Source organism: Falco naumanni, chromosome 5 (genome assembly GCF_017639655.2).
Source record: "Falco naumanni isolate bFalNau1 chromosome 5, bFalNau1.pat, whole genome shotgun sequence".
Lineage (NCBI taxonomy): Eukaryota > Metazoa > Chordata > Aves > Falconiformes > Falconidae > Falco > Falco naumanni.
Window position 1 is genome coordinate 76,696,180 of NC_054058.1, and position 22,005 is coordinate 76,718,184.

The window sequence follows — 22,005 nt, forward strand, 5'->3', positions numbered from 1 at the left end:
TCCTGACAGGCCTTCCAACATGAAAAACTTCCCACCATAATCTTCGTGGAAATCAGGCATCCTATAATCCATTCTTCACCAGTTCCATAAAGTCTTTCAACACTGATGAAGTTTCTTGCCTCCCTTCACTCCAGGAAAGGAAGTGATGTAGTAGATTTGCTCCTACAACATTTCTTTGCAACATCAGCTGCACAACAGTTCTACAAAGCCTCAGTCCAGAATTTAAGCATTTTTGGTTCCTGAACAACAATCATAGGCCTAAGTTTTCCTCCCGTCTCTGCCAGGTTGTTTCTACTTCTGGGGCAGCAAAATCCAGAACATGGTAAGAAATGACAAGAAGAGCCAGAAAACACACCAGCTGCCAGCATTAAGAACACAGCTGTGAATCAAGTCTTCATTCAGCAAATAAAGAAATCAGTGCACCAGAAGATTAAGAGTACCACACAAAAATCTTGAGATAATAAGTATCATTTCAGCTATTTAGATGTTCAGATATTTCAAAGTACCACCATCCTCTGGTTTTGTCCTCAATTTCTTTTCAGAGGATGCACCATTTTTCCCTATTCCAAGGCATAAGCTTTGATACTTCAAAAGGGAGAGAAAGATGCAACGGTTTACTCCAATCAGAAACATACTGTGGCATAGCAGTGTACAAACTCTCTGCCAACATAAAGTACGTTCACAGCTGCAGCTGTGCAGCTCCAGCAACAATTAAATAGCTGGTGGTCTACTGAGCATCCCCAAGTTGACCACTGCATAGTGTTCTGAAGTTTCACACTGGAGAAACTTGAGGAAAACAAATATTTCACAAATTGAAAATTCACAATTCCAATGCTGAATTCCTTCAATGTGGCTGGGCTCTCTGAATCAGCAGCCGACTCAAAAGCAGACTTTGGATTCCCACACAAACATCTGACAAACTCTAAAAGGGGGTTTATTTATTTATTTGCACCAAGCTGACAGTAGCGATGTTGAAGCTTCTCCTTACAGATTACAGCGTGCTTGAGATTTTTTTTCGCCAATTACTACAGAACTTTAAATAAAGAGTATAAAAATTCTTCTTAAAAACAAAAAAAAAAATTACAGAAAAGACAGCTATATATCTGACACCAGCCTCAAAAGAATCTACAACAGATCAGATATCATAAAACAAGATACTATTAAAACAGAATTCTTAAAAAAAATTAAGAAAAACCTGCCAACATTTACATTCTGGTTTGGTTTCTAGTTTTGACCACTGCCAGGTGATTACTGGGGTGGGGGGGGCGGGGTAAAATTAATTTTGCAAGCCTAGATGGACAGATACCATGTGTTCAGTTACTTTCAATATGCAGGACTCACATGGCTGGTTTTTTTTTTTTCCAGAAACTTACCAACTCTTGAAGCCGAAGAAATGCTGGCAGGATGTTTGCTTCCATTTCCCTCAGCTGTTCTGCTCTGTCCAGTACCTTTTAACAAAACGATGACATTATATAGACAATGTCAGCTTCCACTCTTACATGGACTTAAAATCAATTCATAGCTGTTGGAAACTTTTCACCAGAGGCTCTTAGACAGCAGAAACCACGTAAGTATCAAGACTCCTTAAACCAGCAACTTTGGAGAGATTATTGCTTCAGGTGTGCTTCCAGGAAGACCAAGCAGCTCTGCCATCTTTTAAAAACAAGATTCAATCCCCAGGCAAACAACATTCGCATGCCTTAGGGCAGTTAAGAATTAAAATTTAAGTACATATCAGTCAAGAAAACCACTGACAAAGCCATGATAGCATTAACCACCATTGAAATCTCAATTTTTATTCAAAATCCTTCTAATATTTCAAAATTATGTGTAGTACTATAGCACTGTATAAACATGTTTACTGTAGGAGAGCTATCTTTTCCCACTATGAAATTATTTTTCAGAAACAAGTAAGAGCTGATATTTTCAAAAAGTTAGCTATCTGGAATTCACACAACTGAATTTTGAGAGAAACTTTTCTTGCCATAGTTTGTAGCCTAGAAATTTAGAGGATTTATTGTATTGTATGTAAACCTCACATAGCAGTAACAGATATGTAGCATATGTAAAGCTTAATTAACATTTTGGAACCTAGAGAAGAAATAGGAGCATGAAAACATGCAAGTTTATCCTTTGGCAAAAAAAATACATTATTCCCAGTACAATTAAAACCTTGACAGGAATGAAAAAAGATAATAGAAATATATTTCTTTCGTGTTCTATTTACTACTCTCAATATGAATCTAAATTCTGAAATTCATTACTTCTTTTGACTTACTGCTGTTGAAAGAGAATCTATAGGTCCCTATAAAATGGTATTTTTTTATCCTTTTAATATTTTGATGTGGGGAGGAAATGCAAGATACCTATCATTTCTGCTGCCCACAGTAAGAAAAAGAGTTTTATGTGGACAACCAAGAAACAGTTTATGAAAATGGTATTTCAAAATCACACTGTGCAGGAAAAAAAACCTGAAAGAGCAGTATCTGCATTAATAGTTCATACTTCTTGGAATTTATTAAAACAGCAATAAAACATATGATTTTATATTGACAATTGCATTTGGTTCATATAATAAATAACTTCAAGAGTGAAGACCACTTCAGGTCACAGCCAAATAGATGCTACATATTTTTACTAATAAAATACTGCTTATTGGATCCACTGACATGTAGCTACCCAACACAAAGCTTTAAGATCTTGACCTCAGTAGATTTTACTTTTTAGCTAAACAGAAAAAAAACTAGAGTTTCTCCTTACAGCAGATACAATATACTGTGACCCTGGCTTGCAGAGTATGTCAAGTGGTTCACAGAAACAGTCTGCCCACAGACCTATAAATCCATGGCTTATTCTTTAGTTTTAATATAATTTGTCACCCTTCAGCATTTTAAAAAAAACTATACCTTTTAGGACTGTCCATTGACAGCAGCTTGTTACTTCTGTAAAGTGCTAAATACTGTAAAAGTATGAATAACTACAAGTTATACTTGCTCCAATTTTTCAGACAGTCAAAATGAATAAATTCATTTTTCCACAAGTAATCACACGAAATCAGTATCCACGCTTGGGTTAAGAGAAACCTTTAGAAACCTTTCACTGTAAGTAAACATTTATCTTAATTGGCTCCCAGTTAATTGGGCTGAAATATCGCATTATTTACTACCAAAATGAAATAAACTAAACTAGCATTGCCAGTTTATGTTACCAGCATGCTGGTCTTCCATCAGTCTCAATTTCAACCACTCTACACTAAATCCAGATGACACAGGTTAATACACATGAATTGATTTTCCCCCATTCCTGTCTGTTCCCATGCAGAACAGAACTGAAATACTAATTTAATACTGAATTCTTCCAATTCAGCAACTATTTACGTAATATAATTGAACCTTTCCAGGTATTTAATGGTTTGCTTTCCATAACCATAGTTTTCTCTAGTTTTCTGAGTGATACTAGTTTTCATATAACTCATGAAGCATTCTTTACTGATGTAGAACAGGTTTTTAATGCAAATTTTAACCTGAAAGTAATATTTTGCTATATAAATTATTTTTTTTAATTCCCTAAAAGTTATTTTAGCGCTAAATTTTGTTCTTATGGAATTGTTGAAGGCTGCCAATACCACTTTTGTAACAGTAAATTAAAATGAATTATCTATGTATAACTTCTTACCTATTATAAGTACTGGTGCGCTTTTTCTTCCTTCAATTTTTAAGAAGTATGTCAAATTTATTAACCTTATGAGCTGGAGAAAACTATGAGATAGCACTGTTTCCACTAAACATAATATGAAGTTATTTAACACAGCAGTCAACTATTTTTGAATGGAAATAGAACTTACTGAACTATAACTTGTGAAACAGAATGAAGTATAATTATGTTATGTAATTAAGTGTCATTTAGTTCAGTGTAATTATGAATTTCTTGTTTGACTGCAAAAAAGCCAAAGCAGTGTGCCCATTGATTGCTCTGAGAAACATGCAGAGTGATTACCCAGGGTCATTAAGCTTTCAATCCTGAACCACTTTCAGGTTTTCTTAAATAATTTCACCTCTTTTAAAACCTCTTTACTCCTGCTGCTGAGCTGAAGTTTCAGTCCACGTGTTTTGAAGGTCCACAATGCATATAAAATGCATTAGTAATACTATGGCATTCAAATTTTTAAGAGAATAGATTTTTTTCAACCAAATAAGAGCTGAGAAAAAATAGTTTTGAGGAGTCTATGTCCTTTCTTCAGACCTTTTGTATGCCGAAAATTTGTTTCTACACTCATCTCTTGGCATAACAAATGCTGTTGCAAATGTCTGCAAATTTTGAATCCTTTATATAGTTAAGATTATCACAGAGTAAAACCAAAACCAAACCCCAGTGTTCTAGTACTACACTGATTCAATCATTCTTGTGATCTAAATTCCGATTATTTTTCATGCAGTCTGCCTGTTTATTCCACTTGAGTATGTCATCAAATTTTTCGTTGCCTTTTTTTCCATCTTAATTTTAAAACTACAGTTCTTGTCTCTGAGGACCACAAGTGTAGCTGAAGACGTAAGATCTCAACAGCACTTTTACAGAGGAAATTATGTATATTAGTTCCTTAATACAACTTCTAACTTGAACCTATTCTAACCAATCAATTCTTGTAATTTGCGCGCTCTGTAATTCACTTCTGCCCTGCTTTCCACCTTTGCTTTCTCATTTGTGAAGCTATCTTCACAAAGAAACAGATAAGCATGACTTACTCATAAAACAAATACAGGCTCTCTATATGTAAAGATTTTGTAATACTATTACATACTCAATTTAAATATGCAGTGTGATTTATGTTCAGTATTAGCTACACTATACAGGTTTTGTGTAGAAAAAAGTTCTAAAACCAGGAAAACTACAGAACCTCATCTGAAGTCAGTAAAGCAACAGAAATGATAAACCAGTCAATAGATTCTGAATGAGGCCCACACAAAAATTTTGTGAAAACTGCTCTAAAATGCAGGTTTCACATATGTATTATTGATAACAATTACTCACACCACCTTAACAGAAATGGAACATTAAAATTACATTACTTACAATGTATAATGTTTGATCTTGAAGCTCTTGACTCGCAACAACTTGTTTAAACAGACGTACAAAGTCATTTAAACTATCACAAGGCACATGAGAAGTCTGTTCTATCTTAGAACAGCTTTGCAACTGGATGAGAATTTCTTCTAAAAGAAGTCGTGAAGAAAAGTATTCCACACAGTTCACAAACACATGAGGAAGCTGAATAGGATAAAAAGAAAGATACAACATTATTTGGCTTTTTCAGTGTAAATACTCCAGAATCAGTTTTCTTTTCCAGGTGAGACAACTGAAGAAACCACACCGTGCCAACAGAATACAGAGCACCAAAAAAACTGGCAAAGAAGTGTGATTACTTATGTACCTAGTCAAAATATTATATATCACAAAGTGAATATAAATCTGACGAATGCTCATACAGAACAGTATATCTTCTAATTATGCTTAAAAACTGAAACACACAGTATATCTTATAACTATATTTAAAAATTGTGAGCAATATGTAAAAAGAAAACCAAACAGCACTTAGTTCACAGAAAAGTTAAGACAATTTTAACACATCACAGTATCGTAAAATAGTCCATTACAAACTATGGTGTCTAGATAGCATGAACTTCTCAAACTTACGCTACAAGGAAAATAATCTAGAAGCACACTGCCCAAAATTACTCCAGTATTTTTGGCATTCGCTGCATACAAATGATAAAGTGTAAGTTCCTGTATCAGACATGTGTAATTGGCCTGCTTGTGCAGAACATTTTTAGAAAACCGAATCTTTTTAGAGCAAAGAGCATGTGAAAAAAACAAGAGTATGAGATATATTTAATGGCAATCCATAAAACGTACTTGTAAGTACCAATTTAGTAATATTGAAAAGTTAAGATCATTTTTCTAGAAATAGAAGACACTATAGACTACAACATAGTACCAGTATTCAAACACACATAAGGCAAAAAACAATTTTCTAGCAACTCTATCTTTAAGAAATAGATTATTTGCATAGCTTCATACTCTCTGGTAAGGCATATGCTCTTTTTCACACTGAACGTTAAAACCTCTGTAAAACATTAATCACTGGGATACATACGCACTACCTGAAAAACTAAACTTCTGATACAGGAATGTGTGTGTCTATAACAAAACAACAAAAAAAAATCTAAGTACTTCATTCCAGTGTTACTACTTAAAATACAAAATATGGCATATAATTCAGCAGATGTGGGAAAGTGTGGGTATATGCTGGCAATCCACTCAAACATCATGTAATAAAAAGCTTTTTGTTATTTTGAACAGTACTAAAAGAAAGGAGTTATATCTCCATAACACCTATGCAAAGTGTTGCACCTCTACAGCAAAAGGAAAGCCGGGTGCCTCAGATATGATTCACACCACCACATTATGTAGGAGACACCTATACTTGGCAATAGGAAGTTCTACAGAAACAGTTGCTGCTTCAACCCTATTGATTTCCAAGGTCTAGCCACATCTTTGGGTATGTTGCAAGCGCGCAGCACAGCCTAAGGAGCATTGCACCAAAGGCTACTGCATGGAAGGGGATCATTAACCACCATCTTCCACCTTTCTCCCTCTGCAAAATTTTTAATGAAGGAGATTTTTGCATAAAACCCAGTCCTGCAGATATGTGTTAAGTGGACTTGGGACAAGCCAAAAGTATCAGGGCTATGAGAACATCTAAGCGGAGATGTACGGTTTAGGTGTGAAGGCGGCACCTGTCATTGGATTTAAATCCCTGAAGTTCATGAATGACAAAAACATAGGTATTTACATGTTTAGATGGAAATTTCTGTAATGATACCCTTCACTTTAGGAGGACTTTAAAATACGTTTTGGGAAAAATTAGAACAACAAATAAAACTAGCATGAACATACACACTTGCTAATGGAAAAAGAAGGGCCACAAAAGTGCCAGGAACCTAGTGCTTGGAAGTCTTCTGCCAGCAGTGACTAGAGAGGGACTGAAAAGGACTTAAGGCCATACCTCTCTACATCATTCTTCAAGATAACTATTTTTGTAAGAAACATGCATTCAACCATGACAACCCACACCTAGTTCAGATTCTCACATGATGTTTAAAAAGTAGCTTCCTCTGCCTGCAGCCCTTGCAACTGAAGTTCATTCATAACAAAGTTCCTGCTCCAGTTTAGTAACCCATAGCAACTCCAGTATTAATCAAGGATATAACTCATCCCCTAGTAGACAGTATTAGTTTCTTCCGTAACAGTTGAGAGAAAGAGTGTTTGTAGTCCTAGCACCCTCGGAATGCGAGGCTCCAAAACCAAAACTGTACAATGAATTCTCAGTAGTTTCCACTTCATATATTCCAACATCTGTCTTACCAGTCCTCCTTGACCTACTTCCTGCCTACTCCCACACCAGTTTCTAAGAGCAGGAATCCAAAGGAAGTTTATGTTAGATGGTGAAGCTGAAAAAGAACATACAGTCCTAACACTTCTGAAAGTGATGCTCGTACAGGAGTAGCCTGGTTTCAGCTGGGATAGAGTTCAGTTTCTTCTTGGTGGCTAGTGCAGTGCTGTGGTTTGGATTTGGTGTGGAAACAGTGTGGTTGGGGACTTCTTAGTTTCTCGGACTTCAAGGGTGGGAGGGCTGGAAGGGCACAGGAAACTGGGAGGGGACACAGCCAGGTCAGCTGACCCGAACCAGCCAAAGAGGCATTCCATACCATGGGATGTCATGCTCAGTATATAAACTTGGGGGGGGGGGGGGGGGGGGGGGGGGGGGGGGGCGGGGGCAGCTCCTTGGGGACTGGCTGGGCATTAGTCAGTGGGTAGTGAGCAGTTGTATTGTATGTCACTAGTTACCTTTCCCCCCTTCCCTCTGGATTTCATTCCGCTACCCTTCTCCCTCTTTTTCTTTATAACTATTATTATTGTTGTTCTTTTATTTCAATTATTACATTGTTCTTATCTCAACCTCAAGTTTCACGTTCCTTTCCAATTCTCCTCCCGACGTCCCTAGGTGAGGGGGTTCTTAATTACCAGCCGGGGTTAAACCAAGACAAGGAGGAAAACAACAATAATGCTGGCATAGGAGAATAAGATCCAATTCACCGCAAAAGACCTGGTAATGCCAAGCTTAGTAAACACAAACACACCTGGATAACTGATTTTATTACATTAGAAACCGTGAATGGCATCCTGGTTATTAGGGTTTCTAACTTACAATGCATATCAAGATGTGTTTGGAGGATCTAGAATAAATTAAAGTGCACAAAATTTGTATTTTTAAACAGGTTTGGAAAATATAATGCTAAAAAGGGCTATCAGTACACTTTTCCCATTTAGAGCTGATTCATTAAGCAAAAGAATAACTGTTAATTGTTCAGGAATTAAATCAATTGTTCCTATGCAACATTGCTCCAACATTTTAGAACTCCTGCACTGTTTCTTTTTTCAGAGTTTCAGATTTTCCTGCTTCTGTAAGAGGGACGATCACAACTAACCAAATTTACTGCAATGAATACAACATTCACCTCAAGTCTGCAAAAATAACTATCAGTATCAGAAAGAATGGCAGCTGCCTGGTATCCAGCCAGTGATTTTCACCATTTCAGACTCAGGTGTGGGTTTTTTTACAGCAAACATGTATAGCTTGTACGTTTGCTTTGAATGCTTTTAACAACTTTATTGTTTAAGCTTTTAGGCTGACATTTACACAGATCATAAACTCTATTAATTTCATTTGGATGTGTGTCAACACAAAACAAATAGAACAGAATTCCACTACTGCAAATTCTTCTCACTGTTCTTCATATGTTTGCTCACTCTTTTCACATACAAATAAATTAGTTTAAATTTTTAAATAAAACAAAGGAGAATAACAAGAAGATTCAAAAAAGGTACACTATCAGTGACTCAGATTGAATTGTAATCATCATAAGAGTACTTGTCACTGAAGCTATTTCAGGTTAAAGTCAAGGGAATAAGCCAAACAAAACTGGGCTTCTTTTTTTCTTTTTCAAACTTTCTTAGAAAAGTTATTATGATTTATATGGTATCTCAGGGTTAAATGAAGTCGTACATACTAAGTGCATAGTGAGAAGAGCAACACATTCATCAAACAGTAAGCGGAGAAGAACTGAGAAGGCAGAAATGGCTGAGGAAACAAACCATTTCAAGAAAGTGGAAGCTAGTTTGAGGGATCATCTGTTACAAATAAATTCTAAATTCAATCGCCATTGTGAAAATTCTTACCTGTAAGGTGTTTAGAAGAGTTTGCATCACATAAGTCTTTCCACTAGATGTATGTCCATAGATAAAGATGGATGGAAGACTAAACTGCTGACGCTAAGGAAAAAAAAAAAAAAAGAAAAAACCACTGCCGCCATTTCAATTCTTTTTTCATTCAACAGATGTAAGATTTATCAACAAAGTTTCTCTCCAGAAGAAAAGTTATCTTTTAAACTGAGACATTAAATATAAAATATGCCAATTATTATGGAATCAACGTGATCAAGATTTATGTTTCATCTTCACTGAAATGCTGGGAGGATAAGTCCCAAGAATCAAGTATCATACAAAAATACTCGTGAAATTGTTATAACCACTATATATTTTTCAAGGGGGGGGGGGGGGGGGGGGGGCAGAGAGCAGGACGGAGACGGACAGACAAGAAAACAAAAACAAACCAACAAAAACATATACCAAGTAAGAAAAGCAGCTGGTTCTTAATTCAAATTAGTTAACTAACACAAAATCTCAGTAAGCACAAATTGCAAGTTTTACGTCATTATAACTTCTGCAAACACTACAAACTGTGTTTCTTTCCATTAGCACCAAACGGAAAAGATTAAATGGTTTGATGGAGGAGATGGTAAAGGAGCCCACTCTTCTCTCACAAGGCAATATTTGATATAATAACTCATTTATCTAATGGTACTGATGCTGTGTATTTCAGGGATTTTTTTTTAAGATGCAAGGAGAACAACTCATTCTTTCTATTTCATTCTGAACAGGTATTTATGTTTGTGCTTTTCTCACTTTTAAGAATCTTGTACATTGACTTAAAAATGAATAAAAATAAATTTGACAAAAATTTAATGAAAAACAGTAATATTCAATTAATCCAAGATGAAGGCACTGTTGTGCAAGACATGCGGATACTCTAACCTACATATTTAAGAGGAATTTAAGTACCTTTTTTCTATGCTTGTAATAAATACATAAAACTTAAATATTGTAATGTGATGTAATTATTATCTATAATTAAAGGCAGAACCAGAAAGAGATACTAATTTCCATTTTGTTAACTGAATGTAAATGGATACATCAATCGCCTTTAAGTTTGCAGATAAAAATCTCCAATACTTTTTACCACAGCTTTTCCTAGCATTAACAGAATCAATTAACAAGCCAGTGATTTCCACCTTATGGTCAGCAACACAACTAAGAATCAGACCAGTTTCATGTACTTCAAATTCAGGCACATAGATATTAGATTAACAGCTAAAAACCAGACATAATTTCTACACTGCCACTGAAAAAAAAAACCACCAAAACCACCAAACATCAGAACTCTAGAACACGGAAGCAGACAGACTTACTTCCTGCTACTAAATGACAAAGATGGAACAGAGCTGGAGCGAAATCAGCCTTCATCGACAGCAAGGCACAAACTGCTCTAAGCTTGTTTGGGTCCTTACAGCTGCAAAACAGCTTTCAACCTTACTAGAATTTATCTGTCAAACACTAATGTTAAAGATGAATAACAAAACAAACGAACAAAGAAGAACAAATCCCAAAGACACAACCAAAATATGTGCATCATGACATCACAAAAATGCCCTTAAATTTCTACTCTCCCCTCTGAGACAGCAGAATGTCTTTGTTCTACTGAAACGTACAACATAAAAAGCACTACCTCTCCAAATATTGACAGCAACAGGGACACTTGGGATTCTCGACAAGGCACCAAACTTTCCAAGTGAAGCAGTGTAGCTGCTGGGTACGCTGGATGTTCAAGGTTAGGCATTTTGATGTTCCTGTAGTTAGTTACCTAAACATGCATGTCCCATTTAAGGTGCAGAGACAAGAGATAAAGTGATCTGGAAAATAAAAGAGTTTAATTATCATTTGCTGTCATATACATAACGGAGAAAAATGAACCAAAATTGACATAAAATCTAAAAAGACATTCTAGCTCAGGATAATGGTATCATTATGATAGGCTTAAAAGACTTCATCAAAATTGAATGTTACTATGTGATGCATTATACAGACATTTTCGCAACAGAATTAAAAAAATCAAATAAAAAGGGAAAGGTATACAGGGTATGAGCAAATCAATATAACAAAGAATTGTTGTAGTTTAGTTAACTGGAGAAATACATATTTAGTTCTGGTTTTATATACATTTAAAAGTAGCAAGGGAGTAAAATGAGGAAAGTAGATCAGTCACAGATCATCACCTCCCTGGACAGCCAATAAACTAGGATTTACAAGTAACAGAGAAAAGGTAGGGCAGAAGGAAAGATGAGGATGACAAAATAGTAACTCTTCAGACGTTAACAGAAATGCTCACCCCAGCTTAAAAGCAGCAGAGACATATGAAGAAAATTCAGCTGATGGTAAAGACTGGAAATACTCTTTAAAAATAGCAGGAGCACAAACCAGTTAAAAGCTGTAATTAAAAACAGTCTGCCTTTTAGACAAGGACTAGTCAAGAAAGACTGGGAGTCTTGATTGTCCAAACACTGGGAAGGCAGAACATGGAAAAAAAACCTCAGTCAAAGGCACTACTACTTTGTCCACAGCTTCTAAAACTGCTGGAAAGATGGTACAGCTACAGACAAATGTAGGACAACATGCAGAGAGAGAAATGAAGTAACCTCGAGAGCTGAATCCTGACTTGGTCAAATGTAACAATAACTTGACAGCCAAAAAGAAAGTTTGGTACTTTAGGTAGCACAATAAAGATATCTCATCAGCAGATAGGAATATCTGAAAGTTATAAAGACAAAGATAATAAACAAAGCACTCCAAACACATTTAAACGTATTTGCAGCCAAATTTGTTATACTGGGCATAAGTACAATGCCACATGATAAAAGATTAAGTTAGCACAAGGAGACCAGAAATAGCACTGGACATGGAAAACAAACTTTTCTGAAGAAAAAAAGCAATATTGGGTTGCACTGACAGGGGAGCTATTGGGCTACAATGAGGTTCATAAATACAAATGTAGTTACGGAAAATGGTATACTAAGAGTTCATTTGGGGACCAATCTCTATTAAGTATTTCCTCAAATGTATTTATGGAAATAGGGGGTTTTTTTATTTTTATACCTCACCTTCAGAGTTTTCTGAAGTAAAAATCAGGATTGTAGAATCATCAACAGAAAACCAAGTGGAATTAGTGAGGAAAAAATGGATAACCCCAGTAACAGAAGTAATGCCAGTATAGTAAAATTCAGTACTTCAAATTACACATTTTTAAGCATCACACACAGTTAGACATGAAGAAATTGTAAGTGTGAAGCAACTTGGAAAATAAACAAGTAAATCACATACTGTATGGTTTAACCCCAGCGGGTAACTAACTACTAAACAGCTGGTCATCAACTCCTCCCAGTTTATATACTCAGCATGATGTTCTACAGTATGGAATATCGCTTTGGCTAGTTTGAGTCAGCTGTCCTGGCTGTGTCCCCTCCAGCCTTCTTTCCAGCAAGGCCTGGACTTAGTGTAAACATTAACCAGCAACAACTAAAAACATCTGTTATCAACATTATTCTCACACCAAATCCAAAGCACAGCCCTGCACCAGCTACTGAGAAGAAAATTAACTCTATTCCAGCCGAAACCAGGACACAGAGCAAGTATGAGAAATCAAAATAATGCGGCTATCAAAAACCAAATGCATAATCATATGTATCAGGCAAATTACTTCCCCTAAAATCATACAAATAGCCTTGGCTCATTTTATCAGATCAGCTTTGAACAGATCCACCCACCCGTCCACAGTATCTATTCAAAATGGAATGAAGATACAAAATACTGAATAGCTTCATTAAGGTTGATCTCTAAAACTGATCTAGGAATAAATATCAAGGATGCAAAGAAAAAAATTCTGACAGTAGCCTCCAAAACAGAGAACAAACAAGGACGGAAAGTTTTAGAAAAGGCTGAAAACTTTGTGTGGATTGAAGAAAAAAAAAAATCTTTTGCTCCACTGACTACATGACTCAGTGTTCTAAATGCATCTAAAGTCATAAGGTACTTCAGCTTCTCTACCCTGCTGCCCAACTGCACTCCAAAAAAAGCACGAATTGCCTGTTGATGACACCGTATCTGCCAGTGCTCTTTGCTTCTCAAACATCCCAGCACATCTTAACTTATACTAAACGCTTTTAAGCCACTGGATGAAAACCCATGCTTCCACTGACTATGTTGGTATCTCAGTCTTCAAAGGGATCCCATCCTAGAGTTCACATGAGAAAGAATGTTTAGAGCAACATATTCACAAAACAATTTAGATTAAATGACAATGCTGACACAAGGACTAGCATCAGCCAAAGCTTGAATTCAGGATGTTCCTGACCAAGAAAGGTTGTACCAAGGTTGTACATGTCACGCCAGACTGATTAGGAGGGACAAAAAGTACTTACTTTCCAGCTAAGTCCAAGTAAGGATACCAAAAGCACAAATTAGATTTCGTGGTTGGATTTGATGATTTAGGACTTGTCTCGGATCACTGGTCCTAAAACGCCTAGACTTAGCGTGTGTTTCTACAGTTTAGCTGGAGAGACTCGCTCGGTTCTCCTTCCCCTCAGGCCCCATAAGCACCCTGGCCCCACTAGGTCACCGCCAGCACCGGCGTGCCCGGGCTGTGGGCAAATGGCGACCCTCAGCCTCCACAACGCCGACCCCGCTCCACGAAGCCCGGGCTAAGAGCTCCTTCAGCCACTCGTCTGTGAGGCCGAGGGCGGGTCTCGGCCCAGGGGGCGGCTCTGACGCCGGCAGGCCGTGGGAGAAGCGGACTCCGGGCTCCTCACCCCCGCGTGCGGCCCCGCACCGATTCCCAACCGGAGCGCAACAGGAGCAGGTCTGCCCCTTCACCTCACTCCCCTCCTCTCCCCCAGCTCGACTGCCAGAAGCCAGACAGCCCGGGACCGGCCGCCTACCCCACCACGCGCGGCAGCTTACCTCATCTTCCCGCCCTCACGCTGCCCGCGCGCCGGGCCCGCCCAGCCCCGCCCCCCGGCAGTGCGCAGGTGCGGGGCCCGCACGCAGGCGCCGTAGGCCGCGGGGCGGGCGGCCCGGGCGGCGCGGGGGGGGGGAGGGGCTGGTGGGCGGTTCGGGAGTCCCGGTGGTGAGGTGGCATCTTGTCCCGCAGGGATGTCCCTGGCGTAGGTGTCTGGAGCTGCGTTTTAGGCTGCTTGGCAGCAGTTCCGCCGGGGAGAGGTGGTGGTGTTGCCGTAGGGAGCCTAGTGCCGCTGGGAGCGGGGCCGCGCTGCCCCCGGGGGTCAGGCCTGGACCTGGGGCCTCGAGCCAGGAGGAGGTGGCAGGTGCGGCAGTGGCTATGTCGAACTCCAGCCACCTCCTGTAGGGGACACAGGACGGCCTTTAGGGGACACGGAATGGCGTGCGGTGGCCGTGGTGGCTGTTCGTGCAGGGCTGGGTGTGGGCTGCAGGGTGCCTGGTGTGAGGGGCTGGCAGGGGGAGGCAGGAGGCCTTGGGCCTGTCCCCTCTGCACACCGGGAAAATAAATGTTACAGGTAGAGAAAGCGACTGAAAGAAAGCCGTGGAGAAATTGTGTGCGTAATTGATACATACTAACACAGAACACAGCTTAAAGGCATGGCTGTGGTGTCACTGAAATCGGGAATCCAACCTCTGAACACCAATGCAGTGTTAAGCAGCAGTCACTCCTTTATTGCAGTGCTGGGTGCTCGGTGGCGTCTCCACAAATCAAGCACACCTATGCAGGTTTCACCCTTACATTTATGCACAAAAATTACAAGGTCGTACACTCCCAGGTACAGTGATTGGTTAGTAATTTGCATATAATATCTGCTGTGCCATCCTCTTCTGTTACTACGCTTGCGCAGGGAAAGGGTCTTCACCTGGGCAAGGGTTGTCTCGACCTATGGATGTATTTTTTAGTATTATAAAAATTTATAATATAAAAATATTTTTTTAAAAATATTAGTATTCAGGACACCTTAAAAGTAAGTTTTGTTGCCAGGTTGGACGGCTAGATATCTGCCTTGCCGAGTTGTCCAATAACTCAACCTATACACAATAGAACCTAGACGCTCTGGTTATGGTCTAAAGATTAAGGACTAAAGTTATTATGGTCTATAGAATAGGAACTTCAAGTAAGACAGTCTTGGATAACAAGCAGCATAGCTAACATGGAGGTTAACTCTTTAAAATCAAGATCTTTCTATAACTGTTTCACAAACACAAAATATAGAAAGATTCAGTAAATCACTAAGACAATCTGCAACAGTGGAGCCTTCGCTCTGGTCAAATTTTGCGAATGGCACTCTAAAATGCACAACAATACGTCCAAATTACAGTTAAAGTTATATTATGCATAATTGTTGCACTTCGTATTAGAGGGATAAATGACTACTGCATCCTGGGCTATGAAGGCTAAAGTGATATTCTCTCTCTGGGGTCTGAGCTGGGTGAAATATTTAAATAAGTAAATAAAAGTTGTGTGAATCAGGCATGGTTTCTTTTTACCAGTCAGCTTTTCTGTTTATATACATACGGGTGCATGCACAATCATCATAGCTTGGCCTAAACAGAGTTTCAGATTTAGCTATATATTGTAAATTAATGGACCAAAACTATTCTGAATGGAGTTAGGGAAAGAGTAGCAGAAAAAGATGCAGCTGATTCGGATTTATGTTTATATATACCAGTTTGTATACAGCCTTGTTTTTTCAAATGGCCTGTTACTCATCACAGTTTTGCCAAAGCATACTAATAAAATGAAATTGGTTTTAATGTTACTGGATTTGCATATAAGTGAGCAGAAGTTTTAGTATGTAGTAGGCTAATTTAGTCCACTTCTTGTTAAAAAATCTTAATTTGGAATTATAGGTACATTTTAAAGCATCGTATCAAGGCATATGCTTTCCAACAGAGTGAAATACTTTTTTCTAGCTTTTGAAACCGTGGAATCTGTTGGGGCAGATTTCTCTGTGTACAGATAGGCCATCTTTCAGAAAAAAAAAACCCAAATATAATTAACTGCAAGGAGTCTCAGAAAATCCATGTTTTGTATAGGCTGTGTGGGAGCTGAAATGAAATACTTTGGAAGCAGTTCTTAGTGAGGTTCAGAATTTGCATGTTCTATGGATTACTACTGAGCAAATCTGAAATTTGTCTTTGAGTTGAGCAAGAATCCTAAAATGAGAGATCAGTCTTTAAAAAAGTAGTTTTCACTTTAGTGACTCTGAGGCTGCAGTCCCTCCTAGGGTCACTTCAACACAACATAAATCCGTATTGCCTTGAAGAGGAGAGTCTCACTCTCCCTGTTCAACCCCCACTTCTACTCATTTTCTGGTCTAGGATTTGGGTGGTTATGAAGAGAGCTAGCTCAGGGAACCAGTCCAGCTGAAATTAGACCAAACCAAAAAATAGCTACTTCAGTAATTGCAGCCTTGCTTCCAAAAGCCTGCTTATTAACTGAGTGGGACCACCACTACTGTCTCATTTAGCTTCAAGTCTGGAATTCAAACAAAATACCCAGTAATAATTCTGCTTATTAATCCAAAGTGGCACCATTATTATCATGAGGTAAAAAGTGAAAAATAAATATATGTATAGCTTTAATAATTTAAAATTATTAAGAATATAGGTATTGATGGAAATGGAGGGACTATAATGCTGTTTTTGCAGGACTGACCTGAAGTAAGTAATACAGAATCCTGGACTCTTAAATTTGTAGATGAAAAGCTATTACTGAAGACTGTTGAACAGTTCTGTCCAGTTTCTCAGGCCTATCAGTGTCACAGAATCACTGTCACAGAATGGTTGGGGTTGGAAGGGGCCTCTGGAGATCATCTAGTCCAACCCCTGCTAAAGCAGCTCCTCCCAGAGCAGGTTGCACAGAGTTACGTCTAGGTGGGTTTTGAACGCCTCGAGAGAAGGAGACTCCACAGCCTCTCTGGGTGGCCTGTTCCAGTGCTCTGTCACCCTCAGGGTAAAGTTTTCAGGTGGAACTCCCTGTGCTGCAGTTTGTGCCTGTTGCCCCTTGTCCTGTCGCTGGGCATCACCGAAAAGAGCCTGGCCCTGTCCTCTTGGCACTCGCCATTAAGGCATTTGTATGCATGGATAGGATCCCCTCTCAGTCAGCTCCTCTCCAGGCTAAACAGGCCCAGCTCCCTCAGCCTTTCCTCATCAGGGAGATGCTCCAGCTCCCTACTCACCTCCGTAACCCTGCGCTGGCCCCTCCCCAGTAGCTCCCTGTCTCTCTGTAACTGGGGAGCCCAGCACCGGACACAGCACTCCAGGTGCAGCCTCACCAGGGCAGAGCAGAGGGACAGGATCCCCTCCCTCGCCCTGCTGGCCACGCTCCTCCTGATGCCCCCCAGGACCCATTGGCCTCCTTGGCCACCAGGGCACACTGCTGGCTCATGGCAACTTGCTGCCCACCAGAGCTCCCACGTCCTTCTCCACAGAGCTGCCTCCCAGCAGGTCAGCCCCAGCCTGTACTGGTGCGTGGGGTTATTCCTCCCCAGGTGCAGGACCTTGCACTTGCCTTTGTTGAATTTAACATATGTGTCCATATATTCCTATAGGAAATCTCTACTTTCCAGTAAAATTGTTTAAATTTAGTAAGTGTGATTTTTTATTTTCATTCAGGAGGTCAAAACTCTTTTAAGTAGCAGTTGCTAGAGATAGGATTCATGCCTAAGTATCTGGCTGGTTATGTGGTGTGTATAATGTTTTAGTTTACATCTTTCATCAACCTCAATTTTAATTTATGTTGTTACTGAATATGCATTTCTGCACAGCTTTAAATGATTTCTTTATACTAAGCTGTCAGATGTCTTCATCTTGTTCTGGCTATGAGTTGCTTACATATCAAATACATTCAAAATGAGAAAGCAAACAGTAAACTGAGGTTTGAAACTTGCATATAACAGCAGAAGAGAATCCTTTCACATTGTGTTTATAGTCAGGTATTTTATATTAATACTTTTTTGTTTGTCAAACTTATTTTCAGTACAAGTAGTGATTAATTTTCATTTAAGTTTTCTTATCCATAGCTCCAGTTCAGCAACAATCTGTTAAGTATAAAATGTAATACACTCATCTCATTCAAATCACTGGAATTCCTCATTCCTTAAGCTTACAAACGTGTGCTCTAAGTGAGTTACAGGATTAGATTCTTCAATTTATACATGTAGTACTATACGTACATATATACATAGAACTGTGTATAGAAAACTTACATATTCTATGTAGATTATGTATGAATGTGGAACTATAGTGAGAGAATTATGTACATAGAATATATGCTTTATTTTTTTATTTCTCTCAGTCTTTCCAAGACACATTTTACCAGAAATGCCATTGTGCAGGATGCTATTGAGACTGCGTGTGGATTATTACATAGCAGACTCTTCCTATTCAAAAAAAGTCAATTCAAGCTGACAGAGGTGCAGAACAGGGCTCTGACAAAGAGCAGGGAGATAAGAAATTATTGGTCTGGAAAGATGTTCTCTTAAAAGCGTCATTGAGGTGGTTAAGAAATTACTGCAACCAAGTTTTCTGCCTTGTTGGATGATACAGCTCTTTCAGCCAAGCCAGTGTCATCACTACATCCCTACAAGGTAGTCTCATCATCTGCCTCTACACAAGTCATCCATTTAACTCCAGTTCCCAGGTGGAGATTATTTAAAGTACAAACTGGGTGATTTTTCTTTGAAGTGGATGAAGAGATTTCAACTGGTTCATTGTGCACACTGTGGTAGAGGAACTAACCTTAAACAATGAAAAAGAAAAGATAACTGCAGTAATTTCTACAATGGTTTCAGCTTTATCTGCTAATGGTTATCTGACACATCCTAAATAAGGGTGGGATGTGAACTTTTCTGAAGAATAGACAACAAAGGGGTGAAGAGCTGCTTAAACTAAAGGACAAGGTTGTAACAAAGCAAATAAATATTTTAAGTAAATACTGCAATAAGGAGGTTCACAAACTTCAGTAAAATACACTAATAAAAGCAAACTCTGTAACGTTTATGCAGATGGAAACCTGACAGTCCAATTGGTATCATTTTGCAAGTGGGTTGTTTAAAAAATGCATATTTAAATACATACTGAAAGTACATTTGAAGGGCACAAGTATGTTGCACCAGATAACTCTGGTCTATCTGAAATACATCTACTCTGCTGCAGGCCGTTCTGGGGAAGGTAGTAGCTCTATGCACCAGCTGTAGGAAGGTGGCCAGGTGCATAACGAACACATTTTAAATGCCCACCAGAAGCCTAATAATTATTACTTAATGTCAAGTGAAGTCACAGAGAGGTAGATCAGTCTGTGCCCACATTGCACTTGTAACTGCAAGAAGTTGTTTGGTGCCCTCAGGGTATGGGCTCTCCCGACACCATATTGAAACAAGGAACAAGTTAGGCTTTCTAACGGAAGATTTGGACCGAAAGACTCTGAGTTCCATCAGGAAAAGTAGTCCCTGGAGACGTTTCTGTGGGCTGTAGATTGCAGGAGTGCAATATATTCCTTTCACGTCTTTTGCTATCTCCCAGTCAGCCCCTGTGCTGCTGCCAGGGGGTAACAGCAGAGGTGACCTGGCACCGCTCACGGCCAGCCGCGCTTCTCATCCACTGGCACTTAGCTGTAGGATCAGAAACTGAGGATCTGATCCCTAATTTCTCATTAATTTTGCTAAAGATAGACAAAGATGAATGTTTAACAATCTAATCGTTCGTGATTATAATCACTGACAGTGGATTTTCAAGCAATTAGTGGTAATTAAGCTCTCATTTATAACTCATTAATATGAAAAACAGTAATTCTTTGGATGAAATACTCCCATAGTATCTAATGTAGAGGATTTTGCAGACAGAAATATGACAAACCATCTAAAGTTTGAGATCTCCAAACAAGATTTGATAAAAATATTACCATAGTCAAACACTGCTGTTTCAGTGACAGCTAAGCCTGTCACATAGTATCATAACATATTACTTAGAATTCAGGCCTCAAGGGGAGCAATCTATTAAAGGTGAGGAGAGAAAATAAATATAATTTTACAAACTCCCAATAAACAAAGTCAATTCACACTGTAGATAGTTTAATTTTCAATTACATTTCAATTAATTTTAGACACTGTTGATTTTCCATTTTATTTTTCTGGGAAAATGATGTCCTAGCACCAACATCCTCAGTTAAATCAGTGTATTAATTAGTATGTGTATTTCTCTTAAGAAGGTATGTAGCAGATTGCAGTAATGTACATACCCCTCACAGAGAATGCTTTACCAAAAGCGTATCATTTTTGCATACAAAACTGCCAAGTTTTTGTAAGTTACGTTATACTGTTTATAAATCAGGAGGTCTAAGGGAGATGAATGTCACTACATATATGTAACCAAGCCCTTTTATTTATCAATATATATTCAGGTTATGAAAGTCATACCAAAGTGATGCCAGTTCTACCTGAAGTTAGTTCTACCTGGAAATTCTTGGTCTACTTGCCTAAATGCCTGAATTTAGACTGAATTAATTAAGCATCTGAGTTTGGATTTAATGAGTTTCCATAGCTGGAATTTATGTATGTGCTGCAGAAAAATGTACTTTTTTTTGTGAGACTGCATTGGACATGTTAGTGACTTACCAATCCTCTTTCAGAATCAGTATAAAGCATAGTTTTTATGGCATGCAAAATTTAAGCAAATCACCAGCAAGCATCTGTTTTCTCTAGTTATGTGTTAGAATACAGTCACCTTTATTTGAAAAGACCTTTGTTATTCTGCACCTGCCGCTAAGCAGCCATTTGGCTACCTAAATATTGTTATCTGTAGTTAAAAAAAGGAAATATTTGTCTCAGCTAACCTGTGAAGATGGAAGTGAGTCTTCTTGCTGTCATATTTCCCCAATTCTATTTCGTTATGATTTTCATTGCAAAGTTTCAAAAGACTAAGCATATATCTGCATATTAATGAGTCATAAATTAAAGGAATGTTCCATTTCATGACATTATTTGTAATGCCTTACTTTGCTTACTTCCTAAAATATCAAAGTATGCAACTGCCCAGGGAAAATTACTGCTCCAGATCTGCAGTAGAGTACTTACCGATGTGCCCATCAGTGAAATGAGATGAAGACATATTGCTCAGCCGTTTGGTGTCACAGAGAGGTAATAAAATTTCCTAATACAGCTCACTTTACAATCCGGTTTTGCGTTGCATACATGTGTGAGTGTCTCCGTCAGCCCAGCCGTTCCTGCCAATTTCATTTTTGTATCCACTTGCCAGTTTCAAATGTATCTATAGAACAATTTCTGTATTTATGTACTAGCTATGTAGAAGTTTATTGAAAAAAAGCAGGAATGCCCCCACCAAAGGAAACATTCCTCTTTGAGTTTGTACCCCACGATGCACCAGAGAAGCCTTGAAGCAAAGCTGTATCTGAACTGATTGCCATGGTTGGAGATGTTTCCCTTTCACAATACTGCAGTACTTTTTGCTCTGCAATACTTTCTGGCAGAAGTTAGGGTGGTAACCTGCGTCTCCAAGTCTTCCTGGTCTATATGGCTCGCTGATGGGAATTCCCAAGTTTCTGCTGTGAAATGCAGCAACGTTTGCCAGGTTTCTCCAAACATAGTTAACATGACTCCATGCATATTCTCCTACTAATCTGGTAGTGGAAATATTGACAAGGTACCACATCGTTGTAAAGGAAGATCACCCATTCGC

General features: G+C 38.7%; 1 protein-coding gene across 4 annotated transcripts in view; it reads right to left on the reverse strand.

Annotated features, from left to right (window-relative positions):
- The window catches only part of ORC5 (origin recognition complex subunit 5), a 76,174-nt gene extending 61,877 nt beyond the window's left edge, over positions 1–14,297 (reverse strand). For 2 of the 4 annotated variants that reach the window (XM_040595975.1, XM_040595973.1), the window contains exons 1-5: positions 13,710–14,228; positions 10,964–11,147; positions 9,298–9,390; positions 5,071–5,265; positions 1,374–1,448 (exon numbers count right to left, since the gene is read on the reverse strand). In XM_040595975.1, coding sequence (XP_040451909.1) covers positions 1,374–1,448; positions 5,071–5,265; positions 9,298–9,390; positions 10,964–11,074 — 474 coding nt within the window. In that variant the 5' untranslated portion in view covers positions 11,075–11,147; positions 13,710–14,228. The other 2 variants (XM_040595974.1, XM_040595976.1) reach the window with 2 other exon arrangements.
- Positions 14,298–22,005: the final 7,708 nt, after the last annotated feature.